This window comes from Cottoperca gobio, chromosome 11 (genome assembly GCF_900634415.1).
Source record: "Cottoperca gobio chromosome 11, fCotGob3.1, whole genome shotgun sequence".
Classification (NCBI taxonomy): domain Eukaryota; kingdom Metazoa; phylum Chordata; class Actinopteri; order Perciformes; family Bovichtidae; genus Cottoperca; species Cottoperca gobio.
This window is the reverse complement of record NC_041365.1, coordinates 12,495,566-12,523,041: the sequence shown is the minus strand read 5'-3', so window position 1 is coordinate 12,523,041 and position 27,476 is coordinate 12,495,566. Positions and strand designations below refer to the sequence as shown.

At 43.0% G+C, this 27,476-nt stretch overlaps 1 protein-coding gene across 1 annotated transcript in view; it reads left to right on the top strand.

The window, feature by feature from the left end:
- The first annotated feature begins 4,910 nt into the window (after positions 1-4,910).
- epha10 (EPH receptor A10) overlaps positions 4,911-27,476 on the top strand; it is a 142,959-nt gene continuing 120,393 nt past the window's right edge. Inside the window, 1 exon segment of the mRNA XM_029442741.1 lies at positions 4,911-5,240. Coding sequence (XP_029298601.1) covers positions 5,162-5,240 — 79 coding nt within the window. The 5' untranslated portion in view covers positions 4,911-5,161.

Below are 27,476 nucleotides of genomic sequence, written 5' to 3'. Positions count from 1 at the left end.
TATTAAATAAATGTTCTTGTTTACAAAAGCCGAACTGCATCCGACCCGCTTCCAACCCTGGTCCAGAGGAGGGTCATGAAGGAGGGTCAGCTGACACACATCCCTTTCCCACCAAAACAGGTACATATATGCAGTTTTTTTTACTGGACTCTGGTGAGCACATTAATTGTATGTTTTGTAATACAATAAATTATAATAATTATCCAAATCCTTGTTGATTTTATTTATTATAAATTCACTTTGACATGCATCACAGCATTGAGAAAAATGAGCATATCCACCCGGGCGTCATGTTTCACTGCCGTGCGGAGCTGGACCAGATTAATACTGCAGACCACTGCAGAATAATTTGTCCCGGGAATGAATGCTGATTGTAAACTTTCCTACTGAAAGCGGCTACATTGACCCATTCAGACAGAACACAGGTGTGGGTTCGACTAGCATCATTGTGTCGTCCTGGTTATAAATCAGCTCAGTCTGAAAACATATCTTTTTCTCTCTGTCCACACCAAGTTGGCATTTTTTTACATAGAAAAAGTAAGTAAATCTCTCCAGATGGTGAAAAACTGGAGCTTTTGGAAAACAATTATGTAAGACTTCTCTGTCAGTGTCTGTGTGGCAGTCACAGCCAGCTTTCTTTCTCTAACCATGCCCATAGGGCACCGTGACTCTCGAGAACAGAGGTTCGACCAGCTGACACTCAACAGAGTAACCCGGCAGTCTGTCCCGCTCCTCACCAGATGATGGCTGTGGTGCACAATATTGTTGTTAGCTTACTGAAAGAGGAGGAAGAAGACATTTAGCCGGGCTCTGAATGGGGATCTTTACAAAAGGGACCTCAATTTTAGGTAGTTTTTGTAAACAGTATTTCCAGACTTTAGCCAGCTTACTGTGGATGTAGTCTTAAACGGTAACGGTTATATGATCGAGAGTGTTTACAGGTCCGTAATCATGCACGCGCTCACACACCTCTTCCCCATAATCCCTTTGTATCCCCCTCCTTATGCTGATGACTGGGGAAATGGCCAAGGAATAGAAAAGGTCAATTGACTCTGCTCCTCCTCCTCCTCCTCCTCCTCCTCCTCCTCCCCCTCTCTCTCTAATGTGTATGTGAGGAGGAGCAGAGAGGGTGGAGCCAGCAGAGAGCACCAGCATGAAATTGTCGCATGGTAATGGTCCTACAAAGATCTGCAGCTGCATGAACATGTATGTGACTGACACGTGCTGGAATTGATATCTAGTGACTGCTTCGATGCCCCCCTCCCCCCCTGTACGCTATCAGGTTGTGATTCACATCTTGGTTTTTCCTTCCCTGGTCATAGTGTTCCTGATCAATAACGCAAACAGCACATGCCCGGGGGGGCGTTGCAGCAGATTTAGCCATTGTGCGTGGGCGTGTGTTAGAAAAAGGCAGAAGGTAAAAAGTATTGTATGTGTGCAACGACAAAAGTAATCAAGTGAAATGGAGCAGGAGCTTTTCTCAGACAGCTGGCATTATTCTATTTCCTATTGGCAACAATTCCAGAGAAAAGACCAACTAACAAGTGCACACGGCATATTCCTCTGCGTCGTAGGTCTCAACTGTTGCTCAAAAACTATCAGAAATCAGTTCCTCGCAACCTGGTGACATATTCCTATGTTACCATACATGTGGGCATTGTAGTTTTTTTTTAAAGTGTTATTATTGCTAACCGGCTGCCAAAAATACTCACGAGTCTGTATTAATGTGCAGTTAAAAGTAGTCCCTTGCAAATTCACAATCAAGTCCTGATTGAAAACTACAGTGCGCAGCTATTTTAGAAAACTACTGAGCCTTTTTCTTTTTTTATAAATAAAACTTTATATTTGGGACCGATTTATGATTTCAGAAGGAACAGATGGGCTTGGTGATGAATGCTACAGACAGTGAAGTATGAAAATATAGTTTAGTCACGGATGATTTTATTGTAATATTACTTATTATACTATTGTTGGTTTTGGTCTTTTAATGGGATTTGGAACACCAGAAAACCCACCACAAAAGACACCATCCTTATCATTTAACTGTAAGAATTTACACATTTAAAAATTGCGTTTTGAAATTAAGCAGATGTGGTTGTGGCGGAAATGTGATGCGAGACTGAGAGCCCAAAAGAGACAGTTGGAGTATACATAATGGGCCGTGAGGGGAGAGGCACAGAGTGAGTGAGTGGGGCCGTTGGCCTCTGTCCTCGGTGAGTAATGACCACAGAGGAGGACAGATGATCGTGTTCATCAGCTCCCAGAACTGAGGCTACCAGCCCCCCTGCTGTGGAGGATCAGTCCAGCTGATGGCCCATAATCTGTGTGTGAGAGTGTGTTATGTGTGTGTGTGTGTGTGTGAGCCTGTGGTTGAGCAGGGGGATGTAGAGGGAGCTGGGTGACGACAGTGATAATGAGTCTCACTACTGATCATGGAGCATATCGTGTGTACTGTGTATATGTGTGTGCATACTGTTGCACGCAGAGGAGAAGTTAGAGTGTGTTCCGTATTAAAAGAACTTACTACATTTATTACAAAGCTACTTTATGTCCTGCATTTGCAGGGCTTGCTTAAGGGGAAAATTGGGTGTGCTGACCAGCCTTTTCATTAGCAACGTCGTTAAAGTTTGAACAATAGCTAAATAGCCGAGGCTGGCGGTACATATTGAATAGGTGCCAAGTGCAGGCTCAATATCATTAAAGCAATTATATGTCCAGTTTATGTTTTTGAGGAAATATCAGCTTTAAGCTTTGAACTCAATTCTTTGATCTAAATCTGAAAACAGATGTAACCTGAACTCGGCATTGAGGTTTCACTCAGGAAGCTAAAAAAGGCTCATTTCATACAATAAATAGACAGATGAATGTACTTGGACTCTTTGGAGGACATAATTACACTTGGGTAATTGTCATTTGCAGAGCCACTGTGGCTGAATTGTTCTTTAAACGAACGAATAAGAACACATTTCTGAATATGACTGATTTTAATTAAAGGCACTGGTTGTGCACGGATCAGTATATTTAAGGACAAGACCCCCAATCTGTATCTGAATCTTCTGCAGCCTTCTCCTCTCAGCTCTCAGACAAGACTGAATTGATCGGAGATTCAACCTGTGTTTTCATCACTGATTTTCTCCCTGCAAAAAAGGTATCTTGCTTGTCAATCAGCAATAAACTGTATTGCTTTCCAAGCTAAACTGTGAGAATGATCAATTCAGGGCAATGCTTCCTGAGTGTGTGTGTGTGTGTGTGTGTGTGTGTGTGTGTGTGTGTGTGTGTGTGTGTGTGTGTGTGTGTGGCTCCAGCAATGACATAGAGCGAGGGACCTTTAAGTGTAGTCTGTGTATTACAATGATGCAAACCCTTGAAACAGCAATTCCATGTTTCAGTTCTTCTTCTACCATCTGACAAACATACCCTGTAGAAAACCTCTATAATATTCGGTGCAGAATACTATACACACGTCTCACACCTCACTTTAAGTCACATCAAATCAATATTCCCCTGAGAAAGGAAGTGATTTCCATTATAGAAATTGTCTCAAGTCAATTTGTGGAGTAGGTGTGGAGAGAAAAGAGTGAACAACGTTAAATTATGTCAATTATGCTGATTACATTCTGCTGTGTTTCTGAATAAGGTAAGGTAAAGTTGTATTTATTCAAGGCAAAGGATTTGGTGAACGATGGCAGATTTAGAGATGTTTTCCATGCAACCCCATTTTGGGTTTAGAGTTTCATTTGTTCTGATGTAGTACAGCACATAAGAGGGTAAATACATCTATAGGATCTTCTTGTTTGACTATTTGTCAAAGTTATATGTCATTATAACATCTTTGTAAATGATTACGAGTGGCATAAGAGTTTGTGTGTAGAATGACAATGTAGTCAAGAATGACCAAGTGCTTTTCATGTATTTTCTTGTATTTGGTATTGTCTTGTATGTGTTGTATTGACTTGTCAAGGGAAGGACAAACTAAATATTATAGTATTTAGCATTGGTCCATGTTATGTACTTGTCCCTTTTCAAAAAAAGGACCAAATAAATGTTCCCAGGTCAAATTCCTTAGGGGTAGCGGACTGTCGCTGCATCTTTTTAGTATTATCACTGGATGGTACAAAAGTCAAAGACTTTGTATTTCTTCACATAACGCAGAGGAGCGGCCAAGTGTGGCTCGCTGCAATAATCACACGTTTCTGCAGCCGGGGTGCGTGTCCATTCATTTCTGTCATTATGTGTGCCACAATAATATACTACCGAGGTGAACCAAAACATTTTCTCCATTCTCGCTTTGTTTATGTCCGATTCATGTGTTTCACACAAGAATAAAAACCCTTTGTAACATTGTTTAACTCAGTAGAGGACTATAAACTATCCTCAACTTTTAGTTTGGCTGCACTTCGCCACTCCTATGTGTGAATGTGACGTAGCACCTTCAAAAGCTGATTCTTTTCATTTTTTTGTCCAAATAATTAATAATTATAATCAAACTAATGTTTAGAATTGAAGATATTTTCAACTCTAAGTTGAAAATCTGCATTTTTACTTGGTTAAACCAAGATTTGGTCCTTTTCTTCTTATGTGTTTTGGATTTTGGTGGTGGTGAGGTCACTTTTTAGTTCCACTCAAATCACAGATTGTACCTCAATTCAAACCACTTAATTGAAATGACAGTAAATTGAGGACCATCTGCCCCCCCCCCCCCACACACACTTCAGAACCGAGACACTGAGCTCACTAAACAAGTGCAGGACTGTGAACTGAGGAATATGATCCTCACTAACTGAGCTGCCTAGCTGCTGATTTACCGACACCACCTCCACTTCCTATAAAAAGACGGTCAGTAGAAAAGACTACTGCGGGGCTCACTCTATTGACTATAGTGGAAACACCTGGCGCGGAGATTTCAGGTTGCTGCTCCTTGATAGGTCGACCCTCCCGTACCCTCGACTCCACATCCCACTTCATTGCGCTCGCCGGGTGTCAATCTCGTCTGTAAAACCCTCCCCCGAGATATCAAATAAGCCGTGTGGCGCTCCAGATCCTGCACTGTTTGTCCAGACGGCATCCGCTCCATTCAAACACTGAGTGCGTCTCTGCCGCCGTGCGTTGAGCGCAGACTGGAGAGAGATGACAAGAGCCCCGCGGAACTGGCCAGACAAACATGGATCTCCATAAAACGCTGATTTCGGTGCTTTGGATATTATTTCTGAACCTAGAAGAAGATTGTCACGCCGAGGAAGGTATGTGAAAACTGTTTTTTTTTTGTACCCAAACCGGTCGCCGCAGCAGGCAGTGATGATCGACGGACAGATGTCCGAGGCGCAGATAGTTTAGCGTGTGTCATGTGATGAGAAGCAGGTGCAGTCTGTCCACTGATGAGAGCGCCTGACTCGTACTGGAGTTAAAACAGTCTTTAAATTGATTGTAAACAGCACACAGGTAAAGGTGCAAATCTTGTGCCTGATTGTGGAGAGACGCGTCTCAAAATGCTCACAGATTTACGCATTTGTGCTCCGTGAACTCAAAGCGTTTCCCCCCCCCCCCGGATAACACGATAATGCGAACAAATATGGTTCATTTAGATTCTATTGCTTGTAAAACAAACTAGATAAACACTTTAGTACAATAGCTTCTCAAAAACCCGTACAATTGATTATTATTTACAGCATTCACATCAGCATTGCAGATTAAAAACTAAAGCTCTAATGTAGACGAGTTGTTAAATGATTTTCTTCTAAAGAGAAGAAACTGTTCTTGCATCTCTGTTGCCACACAGTAGAGCCCCTGTCTGCTTCAACATGCAGTTTCTGATTTATTCAGAAAGGAAAAGTCAGCTTCCTTCAGGCAACCGTTCTCCTTATGAGAAATAAATCCAGTCTGTTGTCACAAAGATTTGAATTGTGTGATGGGCTTTTGTCACGACATCTTTGTGCAACTGGTTTCTTTGTCTTTTCATACTCAATCAGTGATGCTGTGGCACGGACGGGATGCATTAGAGGCTGATTCCTCGCTGCATTCAGACTCATTTCTCAGCACAGTTCTTCTCTAAGAAAAACCTGTGGTTTTATTGCTCTCACTTACTTTCTTTGTCTTTCCATCAAGCATTAAACCAAGAATCGCTATCAAAACAGTAATGCAGGGGAACAGTGTACGGCTCACTGAGGGGTTTTATCAAGATTAAATGCTGATGTGGGATTTGGATTGCTGGCTTGTTTAATTGCCCCTGTGCATCTTCACTGAATTGTGTCAGAGAGAGACGGAGCCGGGTAGGTACTGCTGTGCTCCAGCAATTTATCGGCAGCCTGGCTGATTGCCACAGATAAATACTTTCTGCACTCACAAGTTACCCGAGATATTGTAAATCTATAAGTTATATCACTTCAAACTAAGCCACAGCGCTGATTGAATTTGTGTGTTTCTGACCGGCTGACTCGGGTGAAGTCAGGAAAGTATTCCTAATCATTTTTGAGATTGTGAAGTGGAAAAGAACATAATGGCTTCAGACCCCTAAGGCTCTTTCTAAAGACGGGCTTTTATTGGCAAGGTACTGTTAAGCTGAGTGGATTTTGGATACACACTCAAACACACTCCTCATCAGCCAAGCACACACACGTTTACACCAACCCATATGTACTCCAGAAAGTACATTTGGCACACACTTTACAGCCATACATCATTGACACACACACTAATTCACACACGCAACTCAGGATCAAATGCACACGCAATCTCTTCACACGTATACGTTGTGCTTTCTCATGCAACATACACACTTGGGCACACATGCCTCGTGTGTCATTTTCTAGCACTTAAGGGCCCTTCTGTTCATGCAGATACACTCACACAGATGAACACTCGCACGCATTTGTACGCACATTCTCTCGAGCATTGGATGCAAGACACGCACACTCATTGCCAGATTGATTTGGTTCCCTGGAATGCTGGGTAGCTGGATTCGGAGGCTAGCTTTTGTTTAATTGATGTTGTGACAGCGATTAATTGCTGTGAAAGCAATGTGCTCCTGAAGGCTGTTATTGGCAGCAATTCTTCTTTCTGTTTGTAAGGATTTGGGAGATGGAGAAAACACTGGAGATAAATTTGCCTTTTTAAAATTCTCTGCCATTGTATCCATATTAAATGAGGCCATTTACTACATGTCTACGTGTGTTCTGTTCGAGTGCAAATGCCATGTGAGCTGTGTTTTTATAAAAAGGTGTGTGTGTGCATGAGTCTTCCCTGTATGTGGGATCTTGAGAGTATCTGGTATAACCTCATATTACAGTATATATGCGGGCCTTTGACCACTGAATAGTGATTCATGACATTTCTCGTGTTGTGTTTGTATTTTATTCCTTTTTAGTAGCTTTTATTCACAGCTTTAAATGTCCCTTTGTGTTTGTATTTGGCCCTTTTTTCCTTCAACAGCCTTTTCCTGTATTGCATCTATATGAGAGACTGAGTTCTTATGTTGTAGTTCTTCCTTCCTTCGTGCTCTACTCTTCTTTCTGCCTTCCTTTGTTCTTCCACTGTCCTCTCGTATGCCATCCTCCCCATCTTCCCCTCGTCTACTCCTCCTTTTCTCCCTCTCCTCCTCTCCTGTACATGCCTCTCGCATCCTGAGCTGACTTAGCAAACACTAATACGACCGGGGGGCTCTGTACAGGCAGAGCCGGGTGTCCACTATCCTACACCGGCACCTCACATACTCTCAATTTAACCACTCCCCCTCCCTTCAGACCGCTTTTCTCATTCCCCACACCTCACCGCTAACACACCTTGGCATATCATCGGGATCTCATTTACTTCCCCTCTCCTCCCTCTCCTCCCTCCCTCCCTCCCTCCCTCCCTCTGCATCCATCCATTCTGCAGCAAGCGGAGAGAGGGCACAAGCTAGGAACGGAACAATAGAGGCAGAATGATTGAGAGTGAGCGAGTCTCAGCGTAACCTGTGGGATCATCCTGTTTGTGCGGCCGTACTTTTGTTTGATGCCTCGCCGGGTCAGAATTGCCGGGACGACTTTACTGCACTCTGTTCCTGGCAGGCATTCAGCATGTTGTTTACCTGCAAGCCTTATAACGCCGCTCTGCGTCCGAACCCTCTAATGTCATATGTAATCTCCAATTTACAGCTGGTATTTTCCAGCAGGACACTTTGTGATAATGGGTTAGTTTGGGATAACAGTATTTGTACTGAAATACACAGGAGTCTATTTGACAGTGACAATGTGGCTAAAAGTCGGCCCTCTCACAGCAGTGAGCTGCTGCTGGAAGCCCAAACCTAATATATAGTTCCACTGTAAAATAAATATAATTTGATGTCTCTTTCAACATCTATCTTTATCTTAAAGGTTAAAAGTGCTGTGAAGGACTGCAAAAGCCTTTGTGAGAGTGTGTTTCTTTGACAAGGTTCCCTTCTGATTGTAATCCAGCATATCTGATTCTGGAGCACACACTTTATGAGTCCAGGAAGTCTTTTATGTAGCAAAGTGAAAGTTTTAGGTTTGTGAAAGGGTATGCAAAGTGTAACAACTTTTACACCGGAGACTGGTGGTTTTTATTCCGTCTCAACGTACCCATTGACCCCCAATTGGAGTGATAAGGTCTTGTCTTGAGCTAAATTTCTCCATTCAAGCTGCTTCTTCACCTCTAGTTGCACTGCCCAGGAGGATTTCGCTTGGGTGTTTTTCATTAAGCCAACTTACGATTCCTCGCGTCCTCTCGCTCCCCTCCCCCATGACCCGGAAATCTTCCCCACCCTCTGCCATCATGGTGGATCGTCCAATCCCTTAAATGCAGCTCAAGGAGCGAGGAGGCTTCTGGAGGAGCTTTGAGCGAGCACATGAGCACACTCTTCTGTGCGAGGAAGAGACGCGAGTAACGGAAGCCAGGAGACATGTTAGCATAATGAAAAGTGCCCATTGACTTTAAATGCAAGCCTAAACTATCTTCACAGCTGCAAGTAATGTTGGCTTTTTAACATTTTCTTTCCCCCGTGACCACAATCTTTCCGTGAGCATTACCAGTTTGGTTGTCTAACATTGATCCTATCTTAAACCCCACTCGCACTTTCTATTACCATTTTAAATGATTTAATTTGAGATTTTGCAGTTTCATCCATTATCAAGGTTCTGTTTGGTGAGTGAGATGCTGCAATTAAAAAAAGAAATACCTTTATTTTTTAATTAAGGTGAGGCAACGCTAATCTGTGGATTGAAATGAAAAGGACTCACTGATGTTATCATTTCTATAACTCCAGTGATGGGCCATATCATTTAACAACCTGCTACACTGCTATGCAAAGCCTTTCTATCTCTGTTTACTGTTACATTGAGCACAACATAATTGCAGTCACTATTTATTATTAAACGCCCTCATATTGTATCATTACTGAATTAGTAATACTGAAAAAAATCCTATTTAGCAGTGACCTGACTGACTAATATTAGGTTTACCAGCGATTGCCAGACTGGCAGAAGAGTTGCGCTCCACCCTCCCAGGCATCAATTGGGACTAATTGTCTGTGATTGATGCCGGCTTATTTCTGCTCTGTTGCCACTGCTGGGCCCGATGCACCGGTACATCTTTGGCTGGCAAGGACAGCTTTGGACCCGTGCGTGTTGGATCAGATGACTGTGACCTCTGCGTGTATGAAAGGTCGGAGTGATTTGTGAAGATGGCAGGTGTAGCGCCGCGACATTCTCTCGTCGAGGCCTCAGGGACGTTGTCATTTCCAGGACGAGGGCGAAGACGGGAGGAAGGGTAGAGTAGAGGCACAGGTGCGTTGAAAATAATGAATGAAAGGATGTAAGGGGGGGGGGGGGGGGGAGAGAGAGAGAGAGAGTCTCATCCAAAAAAAAATGATGCATTACAAGCAGAAAATGGAGAGGTGGTGTGTCGAGGGGTGAGGAAAGAGGGAGGCAGAATTAAAGCAAAAGCGAGGAACAGATATAAAATTGGAGGGGAGTAAAGGCATGTGGGAGGCAGCAGGTGATTAGGGAATTGTAAGCTGCCACCACTGCTTTGTTACACAGCCACTTGTATGTTACAGGTAATCAAACAGACCCAGCGTTCCCATGAAAAAGGCAATGCAGCAGCTTAGCCAGATCTTTATTTACCTCCCACTCCACTGGAACACATTGACTGAGACTGATGGATGAATTGTGTGCGCGAGAGAGAGTATGCGTGTCTATTGGATGCCGATGGGGTCACCTGATTTCTTTTGTTCAGGGTCAGGACATTACTACAGCATGGGGGCTATTCTGCTTTATCGGCAAGAATGAGCCATCGGTGAGGGTGGGAGGGATGTTGGAGAGCAGGAGAAAGAGCAGTCTTTGTGTGTGTGTGCGCACATGTGAGAGGAAAGATGGGGGTTTAGCAGGTGTTTCAGCTATATTGGACAGTGAGGAAGGGGCTCTGTGCAGCCGCCTGTGATGGATGGAGGAACTGCGGACGGACTGCGCATTTAGATATTCACTTTATTGATGCATCTCTGCTGAAACATCGTCTTCAGCTGCCGTCTGTGTGCATGTGAATGCGACAGACTCTTTTTGTTTGCATCCATGTTGCCATCGAAGAATGTAGAAGACATTTCCTGCACCTCTTCTTCTTCTTCTGTCTTTTTTATTTTTATTTTTACAGCTTTGGGGAAGAGTTAAATCAGTGTAAACAAACTTCATTCTGCTCATTGCATCTTAAGCAACTTGTTGTTATGGTGAATTATATGAAAATGAATGAAATGTCGCTAATTTGTGCGGCGGATAATTGAATCACAGCAAGCAAAGTAATTCAGCGTGGACGAGGAAGCTGAGAGTATAGCCTCAAATGAGCAGTGGCAATAAGAGGGGAACAACACAAACTGACTGACAATGTTCGTTTAATATCATATGTCAAGCACAATTGTCAAACATTCACCGGTTCTGTGTCTTCTCTGTTTTACATCGTTGTAAATGGAATATCTTTGGGTTTTGGACTGTAACACGTCACCTTGTCAACGATTGAACAATTAACTGATTAATCAATTCTTAAGTGATAATGGAAACAATTGTTATTTTCAGCGCTGACGTAGTCCAACACGTCTTATTATCTCATTCTAAGTTACCAAAATCACTGTTTCAGGAGATTATACACTAATGACAACATAGTTATGAATATTATATTCAATGTCTGCTTACAAATCCCCCTAAAAACTACACACTGGCCCTTTTTTTTTTTAAGTAGCAGTATTTAGGTATCCAGTTTATGTATTCAGGCAGTCAAACCGGATGTTCCTACCTACAATGTTTGTAAAGCTCAATTACATTATCATATAACACAGAAGAACAAGTGTGCAGCTGAAGGTTATGAGGATTCTTTTCCTACAAATATCATCTCCCGTTGCATACTGGATGTGAAGAGTAGAGGAAAGAAGTCTAAAAGCACACAATGAAGCATCAACCGGAGCTGCTTTAGCAAATGAACTTGTGCTTTCATGCCAGAGCCTTATGTAAACATCTCAAGGGCCTGCTCTAAAGGTTCGGCAAAGGTTATATGCACAAAATAAAAAAAGATTACATTAAAAATGTCTCCCACCACCTACACCAGCAGCATCCTGGAGTTGAGACATATTTTTGCCTGATTTTTATTTAAAAATATTTTTATATATGGATGCCTCAAACACGCTTTTGTTGGGATACTAATGGGTTAGATGAATCTTTGTTGGCAAGCTTTCAGTCCTGAGGTGTCTAAAGTTGATAAATGTCATTGGTGTGTGTGTTTTTGCAGCGCTGTGCTTTTAGCAGGGTTTTCTGCTCGGGGTGTTTTGCATTGAGAGTAAACACTGACTGCATTAATGCGAGTCTTGATGTGGGTGGGCATGTTGGGAATTGAACTGACAACTTGGCGGAGCTCGGTTCTTCTACCACCCTCACACTCCCCAGCCTTCCATTTCCTTGTCTTCAAATGGTGAAAACAGAATCTCCCACACATAAAGACCGTAAGTTTGAAAAACGGATTCACGGGGTTTAGATGTATCAAGGCGAGCGAGACTTCAAGCTTATAAGACTTAGTTCATCCCGTCTGTTGCTTAAACGCACAGGAGCTACTGGACAAAATCACAATCTGATGAACACACCTGAAATCTCCAGTATCTCAATGGCTCTGTTGGAAAATCTGGCCCCTGAGCCCTCTTGATTTGGCCAGTTTTTCTTATTTCCTTCTTCACCCTGATCCTGGATCTGTTACTGCAAAGTTCAAGTACCCTATATGTGACTGCAAAGTAGACTCAAATTTGCTCTCCCTGATTCTGACCATGCAAGCTCTAACGCGTCAATTTCTTTTGAATCGAAACCGGCTTTGAGGCTTTTGTGAGCTAAGTGCTGTGTGTGTGTGTGTGTGTGTGTGTGTGTGTGTGTGTGTGTGTGTGTGTGTGTGTGTGTGTGTCTGTCTGTGTGTGTGTCTGTGTGACGGCAGTGTTCTACCAGAGGATACATGTGTTGCTCTCCTTTTCAGATGTTGGCTTAGAGACCATCAGCCTCATTTGAGCCTGGTTTAGTCCGTCCCATCAGGCCGTCCTGTAAAGTACACAAAGAACAAACGCACATTTACACAGTTTGTACATTACTCTAAAGTATAACAGACGGTCTAAATATTCTTTTGGCAAGATGATGTGTGAATTTTGGTGAAATGAAAACACCATTTTGTCAATAACTATTACTTATTTGTGCTATTTTTTCCTCCAAGGAAGGTCTTATTTGGGTAATATAATTTCCCAATTTAATAAGTTTACATCGGTTTTGGAGAAATGCCGTTTTGGTCGTTCATCCATCATGCTTTGAACCTTTTGGACCGGCTGCAGCTGAGTCGATTTAGTCCAGATCGAGTTATGTAACAGTTACGCAATCATTTATTCTCTCATATTGTTAAATCATGAGCTGCAGTCTTTTTCATGTGTCCATGTACCAAACATGTACATGTTTTTAAAGACACACGAGAAACCACATCTTCTCGTGCTCACACACACACACACACACACACACACACACACACACACACACAGCATACTTACCGGTAGACATTCTACACCCTTCTACAGTTGAACTACAGTCTATTGCTCAGCCATTAGCCTTCCCTCTCTACCTGCTGTGTCAGAAGTCGCCTCCCTGGCTCTGGCTGAGGCTGGACGACCTGTGTACGCCGCCTCTTAATGTGCTTTTCATGTCCGCCGGTCCTCCTTTGCCATGTCCTGGTGACGCATGTTAGGAGAACTTGCAGTGTGTGTGTGTGTGTGTGTGTGTGTGTGTGTGTGTGTGTTGGATAAAAGGATGCTTCTCCGGCCCCCCTCTCGTGTCTCCATCCCCAGCCCCTTCTAATATAGACACAGTAGAGTTTGTTGATTAAAGTTTCATTATGTTCTATACATACCGCTAAAGCATTTTCCAAAGCTGTGTTATGTAACATTTGTGCATATAGGCTTTTTAGAGATTGGCCCTTCACACGGTTTCAGTTTCAATTGCGTGCACTTTCCACAACTCAGAAACACACCAGGCATGAATATATTGAGTCTTTCTCTGGCCGCCCTGTGACAACTTTGGCAATCACTAACTTTGCTCAGGAATCAAGCTTCAGCACTTGTTAACACACTCAAAGAAAAGCAGAGAGACTGAACTCGGACTGCTCTATGTATGCATGTTGCTTTCATGTGCTGGCTTGAAACCTGTGGACATCTGAAAGTCAACCATTGGCTGAAAAAACGGCATCTGTTATTATTATTATTATTATTATTATATTTTTTTAATTCTTCTTTCCTGTCCAAACCAGCCGCTGTCATTACCCACGATGCAACTCTAACTGGTAAAAGTTCAGACAGAGAGTGGCGGCTAATGTAGCTTTGAGTGACAATTTATCAGATTTTGTGCAGCTCCCTCAAAAGGCTTTATATAACTTTGTATACATCTGTAGTAGTACTCCGCAAGACCCAAAAACAGACTTTAATGTGTGAAATGAACACGCAACATGGTCAGAAAATTCAAACATGGACACTGACTTTCAACTGTTATGATATAACAACTCCCACAGTACTTGAAAGCACCACCAGCACAAGTATTAGCTATGCACAGAGAGCAGTCTTTAGCGGACTTTTCAAACCAAATAAGATAAAACTGATATTGATCCCAGCAGATAAACTCTAACTACAATAAGTCCTTTTAATAAATGAGGAGGATTCAATATTTATGCATTTTTAAGGATTTGCGGAGATTAAAGATTCTCTAGCCTGTGGATATATTTATTTTCACGACAAATGGCTTTGTCTTTTCCGTTATATGTTGCAGTTTGTCAAAACTATGAGAAAGCTTATCTATTCAGAGCCGTAATCTGCAGACTGCAATTCAATGAGAGATACATTATGTGGTGGGATCTGTTATCTAAAGCTTATCGCTGTATACACATAATCGAGCATACACAAGAATGATTGACACATATACATTAGGTGGAGAGACACCTACCCACTCTACCCAGTGCCTGCTGCCTAGCAGTTTTATGTCGGCCTTGTCTTTGCTTGTGATCCCTCCTCCCGTCTCTGCTCTGTGTCGGTAATGACCGTCATGTTGGAAATGTGTCCGGCTGGGCCTCGTAAACCATTACCCCGTGCCTAGGAAACCCCATTAATCTTTCTGAGAGGCGTTTGACCTTTCAAACTCATTAACTACAGCCGGTGTGCAGACAGACGTGAACGTATACACCAACCGCAGATGCACTCACACTCACACTCACTTTCCTCTCGGGCACAAACGAGCATGTGCACACATACAGGGGTGTTTAGGCACACACACACACACACACACACACACACACACACACACACACACACACACACACACACACACACACACACACACACACACACAGGTGAGGTGTGAATGCACCAGTGTGTCCAACTGCCAATAACGTCTTTACCAGCTTGCCCTCTCTCTCATCTCTCTCATCTCTGTTGTCTCTCCTCTCCTGTCCTCTTCATCCCCTCGCTTCCTCACCGTGCGGGTTTGGTCAGTGACCTGGAAAATTGCCCGACCTTTTAATACGCAGCTTCCTTGGTGATGAATAAATACATAAATCGCGCGGCTCCAGCTCAGTCACTTTTATGATACCCCTCCCTACCCCCATCCTTCCCTCCCGTGCGCCTCATCACGCCCAGTCATCTGCACCTTCTCCACACAGACACGGAAGGGGTAAGCAGGGTGTCTTTGAAGTGATAGCCCCCTGTGGAGAAGACTATCCATAATGAAAGGGTGTTAGTGACTGGGCTTGAGGGCGAGATTGTGTGAGCAGCTCAGATGGCAATGGATGTAATGGGGTGAGTGGGTGAGGCAGGTTAACACGGCATCATGGGACCTGCTCTTCGCAGTTTATCAGAAGGCGAGGGCGGGAGTGAGAGTGCTTTGTACATGTAGGTGGCAGAGGATGTAATGTGTTGAGTGGCAAGGAAAGTTAACATAGCAGCATGGGCCCTGCTCTGTTCAGTTGATCAAAAGTGCAAGGGAGAGTGGAACAGGCTGTAATAGGCTAAGTGATGGGGAGGGGATGATGAAACTTATTCCGAGAAGGATAAACTGATATGGTAAAAAAAGAATGAGCAGAGGTAGTGAGCGAGGCAGTGGACCGCTGCACTGGCATGAAATGTCAGCACAAACCTGACCCAGCCAGATTCACTCAGCAAATCCAACAGGATCCCTCAGTCCTAACATGGCCCCAAGCACAAAGCCAATATTTTAAAGTCAGAACATCTCTTAGGTCAGGTTTTAGAAATGTCCTCAGAATATGGAGACACGTGTAGGAGTTCGAGGAGACATTAGACAGATATTGGGAATATGTGATTAGTTTTAAAAGCAGACAAAGTATGCTTACATTGTATGCTCTCTACACAAGATTGTGTCATCAGTGCGGGCTGGAGCACATTCCTGTTTTTGATTTTTAGCTTCCTCTCAGTTATAAACATTTCCTGTTCGCAAGGGAATTAATCTGCAAGCCAATCAATGCACCAATCAGCTAGTCAGCTAACCAGCTGGCTAGACCACCAGCCATTTAGTCAGGTTATCTGGCAACCAAGCAACACCTAAGACAGCTAGCCAGGAAGCCCTTTAGTCCAGCAGCCAGCAGTCAATCAAAAAACTATTCAACTCATAATCAAGTTAGCCAGATGCCCATTGTCATTTTGTCTTCTGCTCTGTCAGCCAGCCAATCAAAGAGCATGGCATTTAATTAATCAGTCATCGGGCAGAGCAGCCAGTGATTGTCTGTCAACAGTGTGAGCACCATTACTTCCTGTGCAGTGTGTACGATAGGTTAATACTCACTGAACTCTAATCTTGTCCCTCTGAACCTGCACAATGCATAATCACTCCTAAAGCATTAATCATTCTCACTGGTATATCAAAGGAGGAAAACATTGTTCCTCAGGCAATATACAAATTCAGCAAAGCAATTGAATCGTGCTTGTTTTGCACTACAGGTGCCAGAACCAGAACTACAGTAAGACTGCAGAGGCTCTATTTGCTAAGAAAACATGCAAATCAAGCACCAACAGCCATCAAAAGAGCACTGCGCAAGCAAAAACAAAAAGTAAAAGTAAATCTTCGCCAACTGTTGCAAGTACAAATTGTGCGCCTCGGCTGAAAGACTAATGCCCATTCTGGCACCCTCTCTAACTGGGTCACTCTCTGATCTGAGATTCTAGAATGGAAAACCCCCCCCCCATCCTCTCCACGCGCGAGCTTAAAGGTCATGATGTTCGTGTCTTACAGAAAACATTTCAGCAATTCTGCAAAATAGTCTGGGCAACCAATTAGACAAGGCATGTTTTCTGTGTCACTTGATTTGTTCAACTTTGTGTGCCGGGCTGGCAGGATACTGTCTGCTTGTCTGAGCTACTTTAATGTTTTTAATATCTGGTGGTTAATTAGAGGCATGAGATTCAACCTTACACTACATGTGACAGCTGAAGAACAAAAACAATTAGCTGCAAAGGCTAGTGGGTGCATTGTGCCAAACCTGCTGAGAATTAGCACCCAACTATGTAGCTATCAGCGACTTTTTCACATAACATGGAGTAATTGCACGTCTGTCCGTCCTGGGAGAGGGATCCCTCCTCAGTGGCTCTTCCTGAGGATTCTTCCATTTCCATCGGGGAGTTTTTCCTTATCCGAAGCGCGAAGGTCGAAAAGGACAACGGGTGTCATACGCTGTACAGATAGTAAAGCCCTCTTTGGCAGATTTGCGATTTTGTGACATTTGGTTTTATAAATAAAATTGACTTGACTTGAATTGATTTAATAGAATTCAATATTCAATCCCTTTCTTTCTGTCCCTGCTCTTCTGCTCGTTTTCTCGTTCTTTCTGTATCCGTCTTTTCTTTGACTAGACACAGAGGCCTTTACATGAACGTGAACTACTTCCCATCTCACCTGTAATTCATGCACGCAGGCTTGCATTAATATTGGTTTGGCCATAAGTACATACTACACATTGCATGAATCATTGTCATGTTGTGCTGTACCTCAGAAGCACACACACACACACACCTTTTTGTTACACACATACTTTAACACCATAAGCATATAATCCATTTTGGGATTGTTGTGTAAATATGACATGCAATAATAAGAAAAATTAATGCTTGAAATAAAATATTGAAAAGCTTTTATTTTCCTCTGCAACTTAAGCTATGACATTATTACACGGTTTTTCTGTATCTCTACTGCAGCTAAACGCTAGCTATGGTTATTACAGCACCGCTGTGTGTGTGTGTGTGTGTGTGTGTGTGTGTGTGTGTGGCAATAATTGGTTTATGTGCCGTAATTGGTTTGCCCTTACATTTAACACATTTCTTGTGTGTGGTTAGTGTGTCTTAGCACTGTTTCTGTGTGGGTGAGTGTGCGCTGGGTACACCTTCCATGGATGAATTGATTTTAATGGGGTTACCAAGGGTTATTATGAGGGTGATGGTGATGCAGGCAATTTCCCCTAGTTTCTGTTGTTTGGTGGTTGCATGGTGTTCTTGTTTGTGTACTTGCTGTTCAGCCAGAAACAGTCTTTGCACTCGCACACAGCGAAAACTGGCTACAAAACCGTTTTGTCGTGTTTGTTGTGTGAAGTTATTAACTGTGCTTTTGTGCCTCTGTTTTTCCTTTACTCAGCTTTTCAGAGGGGATTACAAGTGCATTAATTAATGTTGTGCATACATCTCTGTGGTGCTGTAATGCTGGAGTGGTCAGATGGTCCGAATCCGGAGCTGATGCTCTCTCCGGGGCAGATGGGAAGGGGTGCTTTTGCGCAGAAAGCGGCAGAATAAAGTGCTTTACTCCCTCTCATCCTGTTTCTCACTCACTCGGTCACTCTCTCTCTCGATCTCTCTTTCCATCTGTCTCTCCCTCCCTCTTTCTCTCATTCTCTTTCGCATTCTCTAACTCCATCTAACTCTCTCACACAATTGAACTTGGCAGTGTTTCAGGGATTGAGTGGCTTGAGTTAATGGCGAATTACCTGCCTCTCAGAAGTCTTGAGTGTGTATGTGTGTGTTTGAAGGGGGGGTAAAGTAATAGACTTTGCTGGAAGGTCATGTGAAGGAGCCTGCCACTAAATCACTAAATGCCACTAAAGCACTCAATGAAGCTTATTCATTGGCCAGGATTGCTCGGATTTACATGTGAATGTAAATTGGTTGCCCATTTGTGGAATGTAATTGTTTTCCGGGCTGAAGAATGTGTCTCCCGCACACAGACTGTAGCACTGGAAATCAACTTTTCAGTGCTGAAGCCACTTTTGGGCTTTTCCAACAACCTTCATCCTCCATGCATGGGCTTTTGTTCATCTATATAGTGCAGTTGAGGTGTGCGCTCCTGCATTTATTTGTATCCTCGCGGGACTTTTGGGGGTATGTTGATAGTGACGCGGAGTGGCAGCACCACTCAGACGCCTGACTCACCACACAAGACTAATTAACAAACTAACCAACATTTATCCAGCCGAGATGACTGAGCGCACTTCTCTTCACTTCGGGGAGGAGTCGGGGGTGATCTAGTCACTCATACTTATTTGTCCATTTGTAACAAAGTCCATTTCTTTAACATGGACTTTGCACTCTGATGTAAAGTAATTTACCACATGGATATTTCCTGTTTTTGTATTTGCATAATAAAATAAGATGACCCTAAATATATTCTTACCTGTGTCCCCCTTTTGTTGTTTTAAGTTCTGAGTTTTCTCTTATATATTTCAGCTTTCCCCTTCTTTTCTGATTGCTGTCCCTTTTTTTCCCCCCCAATTTCTTCTCTTACTTTTGCTCCGTCATTCTCTTCGTTTCTCACTAAGCCTGCTCTGACACTGAAAAGTCAGAAACTCAGAAAATGCCATCAAATAGTGAATATAAGAGCATGTCGTTGTAAACCGAGCCCTCCTTTTCTTTCTCCATTTATTCTGAGATGTGCATATACAGTGGCCCACAAATAAAAGGTCACACAGCCTCATTTACAGTACACATGTAACATGCTTATAGATGCGCGCACACACACACACACACACACACACACACACACACACACACACACACACACACACACACACACACACACACAACACGGGGAAAGCTTGCTTTTAGCCGACCACCCCCTGAGAATGGAGGCTGATGAAAAATTCAGCTCAGATAGTGGCGCAGAGGAAAGGCTGTTGGGTTTAGTTCCTTCTTTTTCTCTGTCATTTTGTGTTTGTGATTATCATTCTCTCCTCTCTTTTTCTTTTGTATTTCCTCTTTTGTTTTCTGTCTATGTTTCCTCCTCCCCTACGTCATTTCTGCGTATTCCCCTCCCTCCAGGGTTAAAACATAATGCTGTATGTCTGACAAATGGCAATGATGTTGTTCTGCCATGAATCAGTGTAACCATTGGTCACTGGGCAGCACTTTGTGCTCAACATTTGCCCTACGCTTGGCTTGAACTGCAAACCTTCTGCTCACTCGGACCACGTGACCACGGCGGTCGAATGTGCTTCTGACCCGTGACTTGGAAAGGTTTGAATTCATATGGTGAAGTGATGGCTTTGTAACAATTAACGGGCTGAAGCAGAATGTGTCAGCCTTTAAACACTCTGTGCTCTTGAAAGCAGATTTATGCCGGCTTGTTAAATTGTAAAATGGCTCATAATGCGTTTAAATTTCCCTCTGTGATGACATTTTTGATGTAAGGACTAAAGTTGTATCTTTTAAATCTTGTGTGTGTGGACGCTTATGTCACAACTTGTCAAACAAACGGCTCTTATCAGTTTTATGCTCTAATATCCTATTTTAAACATGATTTTGTTATCCTTTCGTATTGCTCATTAAGTTGAAGCCTATTGAAGGTCTGTTGAAATTGCTAGCAGACAAGGGCAGAGGGAAAGGCAGCGAGGATGACGATTTGAAATACAGCTCTGAGAGGACAATACTGAATCTAATCTGTTTATACAACCTCACCTCCAGTCTCCCTCCTGTCTCCTCTCATTTCAAACCTGACAAACAAACAAATATACACACTCGTGCATAAACACACACTAACACGCACGGCCCTACACTTTATGAAAGAAACAGAGGTCCTTTGCTTATCTCGCAGGTGAAATCTGGGAAAAATGGAAGTGTTGCATTTGCATTTTAATTTGCCCTCAATCAGGCATTGTGTTTGGCATTGCAGCGAAATTGCCTGGTGTTTGCTCCTCGAGCCTATTTATAGGGGCTCCATGAGAGACGGGCCCTAAAATTCAAATCTGCCTGCTATCAGAGTATGGAGATGAGGCTTCCTTCTTTTTTCTTTTTTTCCTCTCATTGTCTTGTGCTCTCTTTTCTTCTGTCACTCATTCTCTGTAGGTCTGTCCTCTTCCACCTCTCTTCATTTTTTAAATCACTTTAGTCTTTTATTATTTTTCCTTACTTCTTTCCCAAACACCACCCCCTCTCCACCTTTCTCCCATCCCATCCTCATTGCCAGAAGAGTGAATGCACAGATTTCATTAGCGATGCCATGTGCCGCGCTGCTCGGCTCTGAAGGGCTCCAGCAGTCATGGAATCACGACCCCGCTCTGCCCTCATCATCTCAACCACCCCCCCCCTCTCCCCCTACACCTTTGATATCTCCCGTCCTCCATCCGTTCTTTCCGCTCTAGTCGTCTATAACATGGCCATAAGCTGTCTGTGGCAGATGAAGGACCTCCTTCACACAACTAACTGCTCCCTGGAGTCCAGAGCAGTTGAAGTTTAACCAAATAGTGACTGCAAACTCCATGGGCGTGCAGTGCATAGTGTGTGCAGTAAATGGTGGCAAAGTGTGTTCCCACAGGTTATTATATAGCACTTTGATAGATAATACACACGTAAGTATTGAGTTTGCATACTGTGTCTCCAACATAGCATCACATTTAAACAGAATAGAACAGACTAGCAGTACAACAGAGCAGCGCTTGTTTGTGAAATTGCTACTGTGAATGAGTTTAAACCTCAAGGCATTCTGGGTTGTTGTCCTCGTCTGTTTTTCTTTAAAATCCCATACATTAACAACTCGCTGCGCCTGAGGTCCCCCCCTATCTCAAACCCCTTTGTAGCCATCTGTGTAGGGTGCTAAAAGCATGATCAAAAGTCTCTGTCAATCCATCTTCAGTGATTTGCACATGAGGGGTCAAAATGTCTCGAGGCTTTCTGGTTGTAAAATGAGGTACATGCATTTGATCAAATCCCCGTACCAGCCGCTCCGGGTGCTCTGATTGCTCGTCCGAGTCTACGTGACCCGTCACTCGATAGTCCGAGACCTCCAGAGACGTGACCTTTGAGCTCGCGCTGGCCGTAGTGATTGTTTGATACAAGTTGTCAGGGAGGACTTTAGAGGTCAAGACAGATTACCTTTCCCCCTTTAACCCTCAGGGGTTGGTAAGTCAACTGTAGGGCATTACGATATCAGTGTTAAAGTGTGTGTGTGTGTGTGTGTGTGTGTGTTGTGAGTGTTTAGGGCTGTTTACTGCTGTTGTGCAGATCAGTGTTCATTGACCATTTCCATTCAAACATCATATTATTGTGATTTTAAAAGGCAAAAATCAACATCTGTCCACAGAGTAGGCGTAATGGTTTGTCGGTTGCATCATTCAAATGTTTCATTTTAAGGTCTGACTCCTGGTTACTACATTTTTATATGCTAATAACTTGATTAGGTTCATGGAAAGATCATAGTTTGGGTTTAAATGACTACTTTTGTTGTCATCATGGTTACAATAATAAACATTTAGTTGAAGTTTTTACACACATCACTCAGCGTCTATTATATCTTGATTTAAAACATATATTTTTTTAAATTGTCAATATTTAACTTCATATGAATGTTACGTTTCGAGATTTGTGAAAGTAAATGTAAAATAGATTATAAAAATCTACTTCAAAGCTCCGTGTCTCTCACTAGCTGTAATGTTTTTCACGAAAAAGTTGACCTGTAAAAAAGTGTAAAGGCATAAAACATTAAGATAGGCTGCGTATTTCTATAACACTATTCCTTTTGAATATCCCATGTTATTGTAGATGGCAGAATTTAGGAAAAACAACAACCTTGCGATATTTTAGTCTCTGCCCCATTAGTCTGGGCTAATTATGAAAATGCTGGTATTAAGGGAAAATATATGTGTGCATATTAATGGCATGATTAGTGAGAGCTGAGTTGTCATATTGATGAACTATAATTATCTAAAAGCCCATCTGCAGATTTTCTCACTCAACATGTTGCTTCTTTTGCTCATTACATGTCTGTCCTGAGGATATAGTATTGGCTCATTTACCACACACACACACACACACTTGTAAATGGGCACATGCGTATCAACACATAGCTGTCCATCGAAATCCGTGTGTGTGTGTGACATGTGACTGCGTGTGAGTTCTGCAGCAGAGGGGAAATGTGAGTAGATCGGTGTAGTAATGGTATATTTACTGAATGATTTATCAGCATAGGTAATCAAATATGAGGTAACTGTGTTGTACGACTAGCACTGGATGGCCACTGATTCTTAATTATTTATTTGGAAAAACTGAAAGAAGTTGGGTCCAATGTTCAAGTCAATAGAATAAGTTATTACACACACACACACACACACACACACACACACACGTATAAAAGGTCATGTCATACACACACTAATTGCAGACACAGTTTTGTTGTAGCCAGGCACAAACCTCTACTCTCACAGACGACAAACTGATCATTTAAAATGTCAAGCTGAGAAAAGACATCCTTGTTTCCTGCGGTGTTCTCTCACCACCCGGTCTTTCAAGTGAAAGCAGTGGCCGCCTCAGGCATTAGCACCCAGGGAAGAGTAGCAGCAGAGGCGGTAGCGGCCCTGTGGTTAACAGTCAGAGGAAAACAAGTAATTAGCCCTGATAATTAAATCCTTCAGTCAGCCAGTCAGCCAGTCAACCCACGCTGTCCAACCAGTCCTGCTCCCCCCCCCCCCCCACATCATTTACATAAACAGTAGAATTGGTCCGTGAAAAATGAGGAATTAACAGATTAATTCTGTTCTATTATCTGCGCGGTGATAAGCAAATAAACAGTTGGCTGTGGAGGAATGAAATGGGATAATGGCTGGTGGAAAAGTGAGGAGGGGGAGGGTGCGAAAGACGGGGGTTGTGGCGTTTAACAGCCAGTGGTACAAATGGGGAGCATAAACTAGGCTGTGTCCTCTCACAGGACTGCAAAGATTTCGTTAATTTGTGCGCATGTGTGTGTGCATTTGTGACTAAACTGTGTTCCACTGTGTATTTGCAACCTTCCGGTTTACTGTGTGTGTGTGTGTGTGTGTGTGTGTGTGTGTGTGTGTGTGTGTGTGTGTGTGTGTGTGTGTGTGTGTGTGTGTGTGTGTGTGTGTGTGTGTGTGTGTGTGTGTGTGTGTGTGTGTGTGTGTGTGTGTGTGTGTGTGTGTGTGCATATTTAAGACCAAACCAGTGCTGCCTGTTTTTTGCACTCTTTCCTATTGGGTTCTTGTTTACCTGGGGCTGGGGGGGGGGGGGGTTGGGGTAGTCGTCAGTAAGGGAAGTGCTCTTTGTATCTCATTAGAGCAGCTCTTTGATATCATTAATTACTGACCTACTGTTGCTGCTGTGGTTTGGCACAATCTGGCATTCTAACCACTTGCAATGTACTGCTGCTCCACTGCATTATTTATTTACCTCCCTGGCTTGATAATTAATAACCATGATTTCCCAAGGTGTGTGTGTGTGTGTGTGTGTGTGTTTTTTATCAAGAACGGATCACTTGGTGAGGTACTTCTGGCTTCTACTTCTGGCACTTCCTTTTCAGCTCTGTGTAGGTCCCTAGATTTTATTTTTTGGTGTGTCAGAGTGACTGCAGTAGGTCTCTTGTGGAGCAGCCGGCTTGATTTTGAGCTGATTATGAGCTCCCATCTGATAAGAATCTAATATCATCAGCTGCACAACCAGATTATTAAAGGGTTCCCTGAAATGAGCTCAATGTTCTACTGCAGAAACCTTTTTTTAAAGACCAAAAAGCGGTGGTGGCACCGTGCACTCTTGGAGAACGCTTCTCACTTACAGCCTTTGACAGATGAACTCAATGACTCACTTTTCTTTTGCACTTTTATACTTCTGATCTTGTTCTTGCCACAAATATTCATGATTCGCTGGTTGGCACGTACAGAAGTCAAGGTCGACGTGTGGACAGCTGCACGATGCTAATGTTTCCACAGTGCCTTCTTAGGAAATGAGACACAATTTAACAGCAATTCTTCCAAATACATTTTTTTGCAATTTGCCCTCTATAACGACAAATTAAGCCTTTTCTGATCCAACGTCAGTTGTCAGTGCCTTCTTAAATGGGTTGTTCTGATCCGACACCGCTATGGTTAAGCTTTGATTAGGTTTCGGCACAAAAACAATGTTAAGGTTCGTCCTGGTTAAAAGAAACCCATTCCGAACAGAATCCCATAGCAAAGTATGATGTGGGTGATAAGCGAACCACCTCAAACCTTTTCTCTACAAACATTGTGGCTCTTTAACTGCGTCACACTGTTTCGTTCTTTGCTCCCGATGGACAAGACTCAAAACTCCTCTTGCTGCTCGGAGGTTGCTTGTTGTTTTGTAAGCATTGCTTCTCTTTGGAGGACTTTACTCTCCAAATAAATGCGCACAAACACTAACACTTAATCTACTTTATGCTATCTCATCCCTGTCCATTTAATCTAACCCATGTTCTCTTTCTATCCCTGTTACCCTTCACTCGTCCTCGTATTGTTTTCTTGTGTCATTTATACAGGACTTGTGTCAGAGCGGACAGGCAGTCTGTTTTTCTGGTCTATTGACTGCTATGACCAAGCAGTCTTTCCTTCTCTCCTCTCTGTCCCTGCCCAGCAGAGCTAGTTATGGAGCCTATTGACTGATTAGCTGTCGGCTCCATCGATCCCCAAGGTTGGACTGCTGGCTATTGACGAATGATCCCACAGTACCCTCCCTCCCTCCTTCCATCATTCTCTCCCTCCGCTCTTTACCGCTCTTGTTTTTTCCTATTTCTCTCCTCTCTGTCCGCCCTGCTTAATCTATCACTCAACTCATTTCATCTCCAGTCCCTTCCTTCTCCCTCCACTCATCTGTCCATTCGTCTATCCATTCTTCTTTCGACTCTATCTCTTCCGCGTCCGCTGCCGCCATCGCTCATCGATGCAGCAGAGATCGATGCAGAGGATAATGGGCGCTGGGCCCGCGAGGGAGGCTGTACCGGTCCACAGACGTGGTGCTGACACGACTCGGATGATAGGAAGAGGAGAGTAAAGATGAATAGACGGGGAGGGGGGGGGGGGGGGGTGTTTGAAGTGAGGTGGTGATGACGCTCAAGGTAAAGCGGAGCAGGACAAGGAGAGACAGAGAGAATCAAAGAGGAGAGGTAGGCTGAGGAGTGTCTGCCTGAGGGCAGCTATAAGACACATGGGGTGGCTTCTGGGAAAAGACCTGACAGAAGGCGATGAGAAAGGAGAGCGCTGGAAGATCCCAGAAGCTGGCAAAGTGCTGACTTTATTTTGTGGAATCTGTCACTGAACTGCATAGAAGTAGTTAATGTACCGCTAGAGAACTCTGCTCAAAGGCTGCAGTAAAGAACAAGCTATGGACGTGGTGACACGGTCATCCACAGCAGAGCTGGGTGATGTATCAATTGAGGATTTATTAAGGATCATACAGTATTGTTATGAAGCTCAAAGGATTAGTTCTCCCAAATCACAAAAAAGTAATTGGTGTCCCTTATCCCTGTGGGTATCTGTAGCCATTCACTTCATCTGCTGAGATTTGTGCTTCCATCTCAATACAATAGAGGTGAATGGAAATGTGTTTGTGGTGCTGAAAAGATAAAAGAAATGTGTATATGAAAAAGTCAAAAGCAACAGCATAACCCACAGCAGGACATTTCTTATTAGAATGGCCTCAGTGATGTGAACTCACTGAGCCTTTTCAAATGTTCAAATGTTGTAGATCTAATCTAATAGAGTAAAGACTCCATTGGATTTCAGCAATCCAAAAGTCATCATCAAATTTATTGTCAGTCGGGGGATTTTTTCTTTTATGCATTCATGTGTTGTTTTTTAAATGTATTCAGAAACATTGCATCAGTGGAGTATATATATATATATATATATATATATATATATATATATATATATATATATATATATATATATATATATATATAAAGGCTTAGGCATAAAGTTAAGTGGGCTTAAAGATGAGGTTATCATCTCATTCTTGAATGTGAAATAATCCACTATTACTGACATACTTACCAGATGGCTAATGCATATATATATATTAACCTAGTTTAACTGCTGCGTTTTCAAAACGTTATACTGCCGTCGTGGCCGTAAGACCGAGGTTATTTGAAATGAGTTGATGTGAGACTATTAGGGGATGGAAGGCAGCCCAGCAGTCTGCCCATATAGCAGCAAATGTCTTTTAAATTACTGCTCATTGTGCGAGGGGAGAGCAAGGGTGAGACAAGATGAGGGTTTGAGGGCAAGGTAATGATGCACTGTGTATATGAATGCAAATATGTATACCTATAGTTTTAGCCCCAGGGAAGCAGTCAATCACGGTGCTAAGTGCTTCAGATTGAAGGGGGTGAGTAGAGGCACAAATAACAATCACACCCAAGAAGTCTCTGAGTTCTCTGAGTCCAGCAAGGCTGAGTGATTGGTGTGATTTCATACAAGATCATTCAGCAACACGACCAAGACGTGGTCACATGGGGGCGGGGTGATATCAGTCATATCTGCATCTTGTGTCGGATAAGAAACGAGTTCAGGAGCAGAAGAAATCTACATTTGTCTACATAATTGCTTGCTGTTGCACACATTGCTTGAGAAAAGAAAAACACCTTGACCAGAATAAATGTATAGAACAATGTATATAAAGTAGCCAATCATTCAAGGAAGGGAAGAGGGTTTCCTTC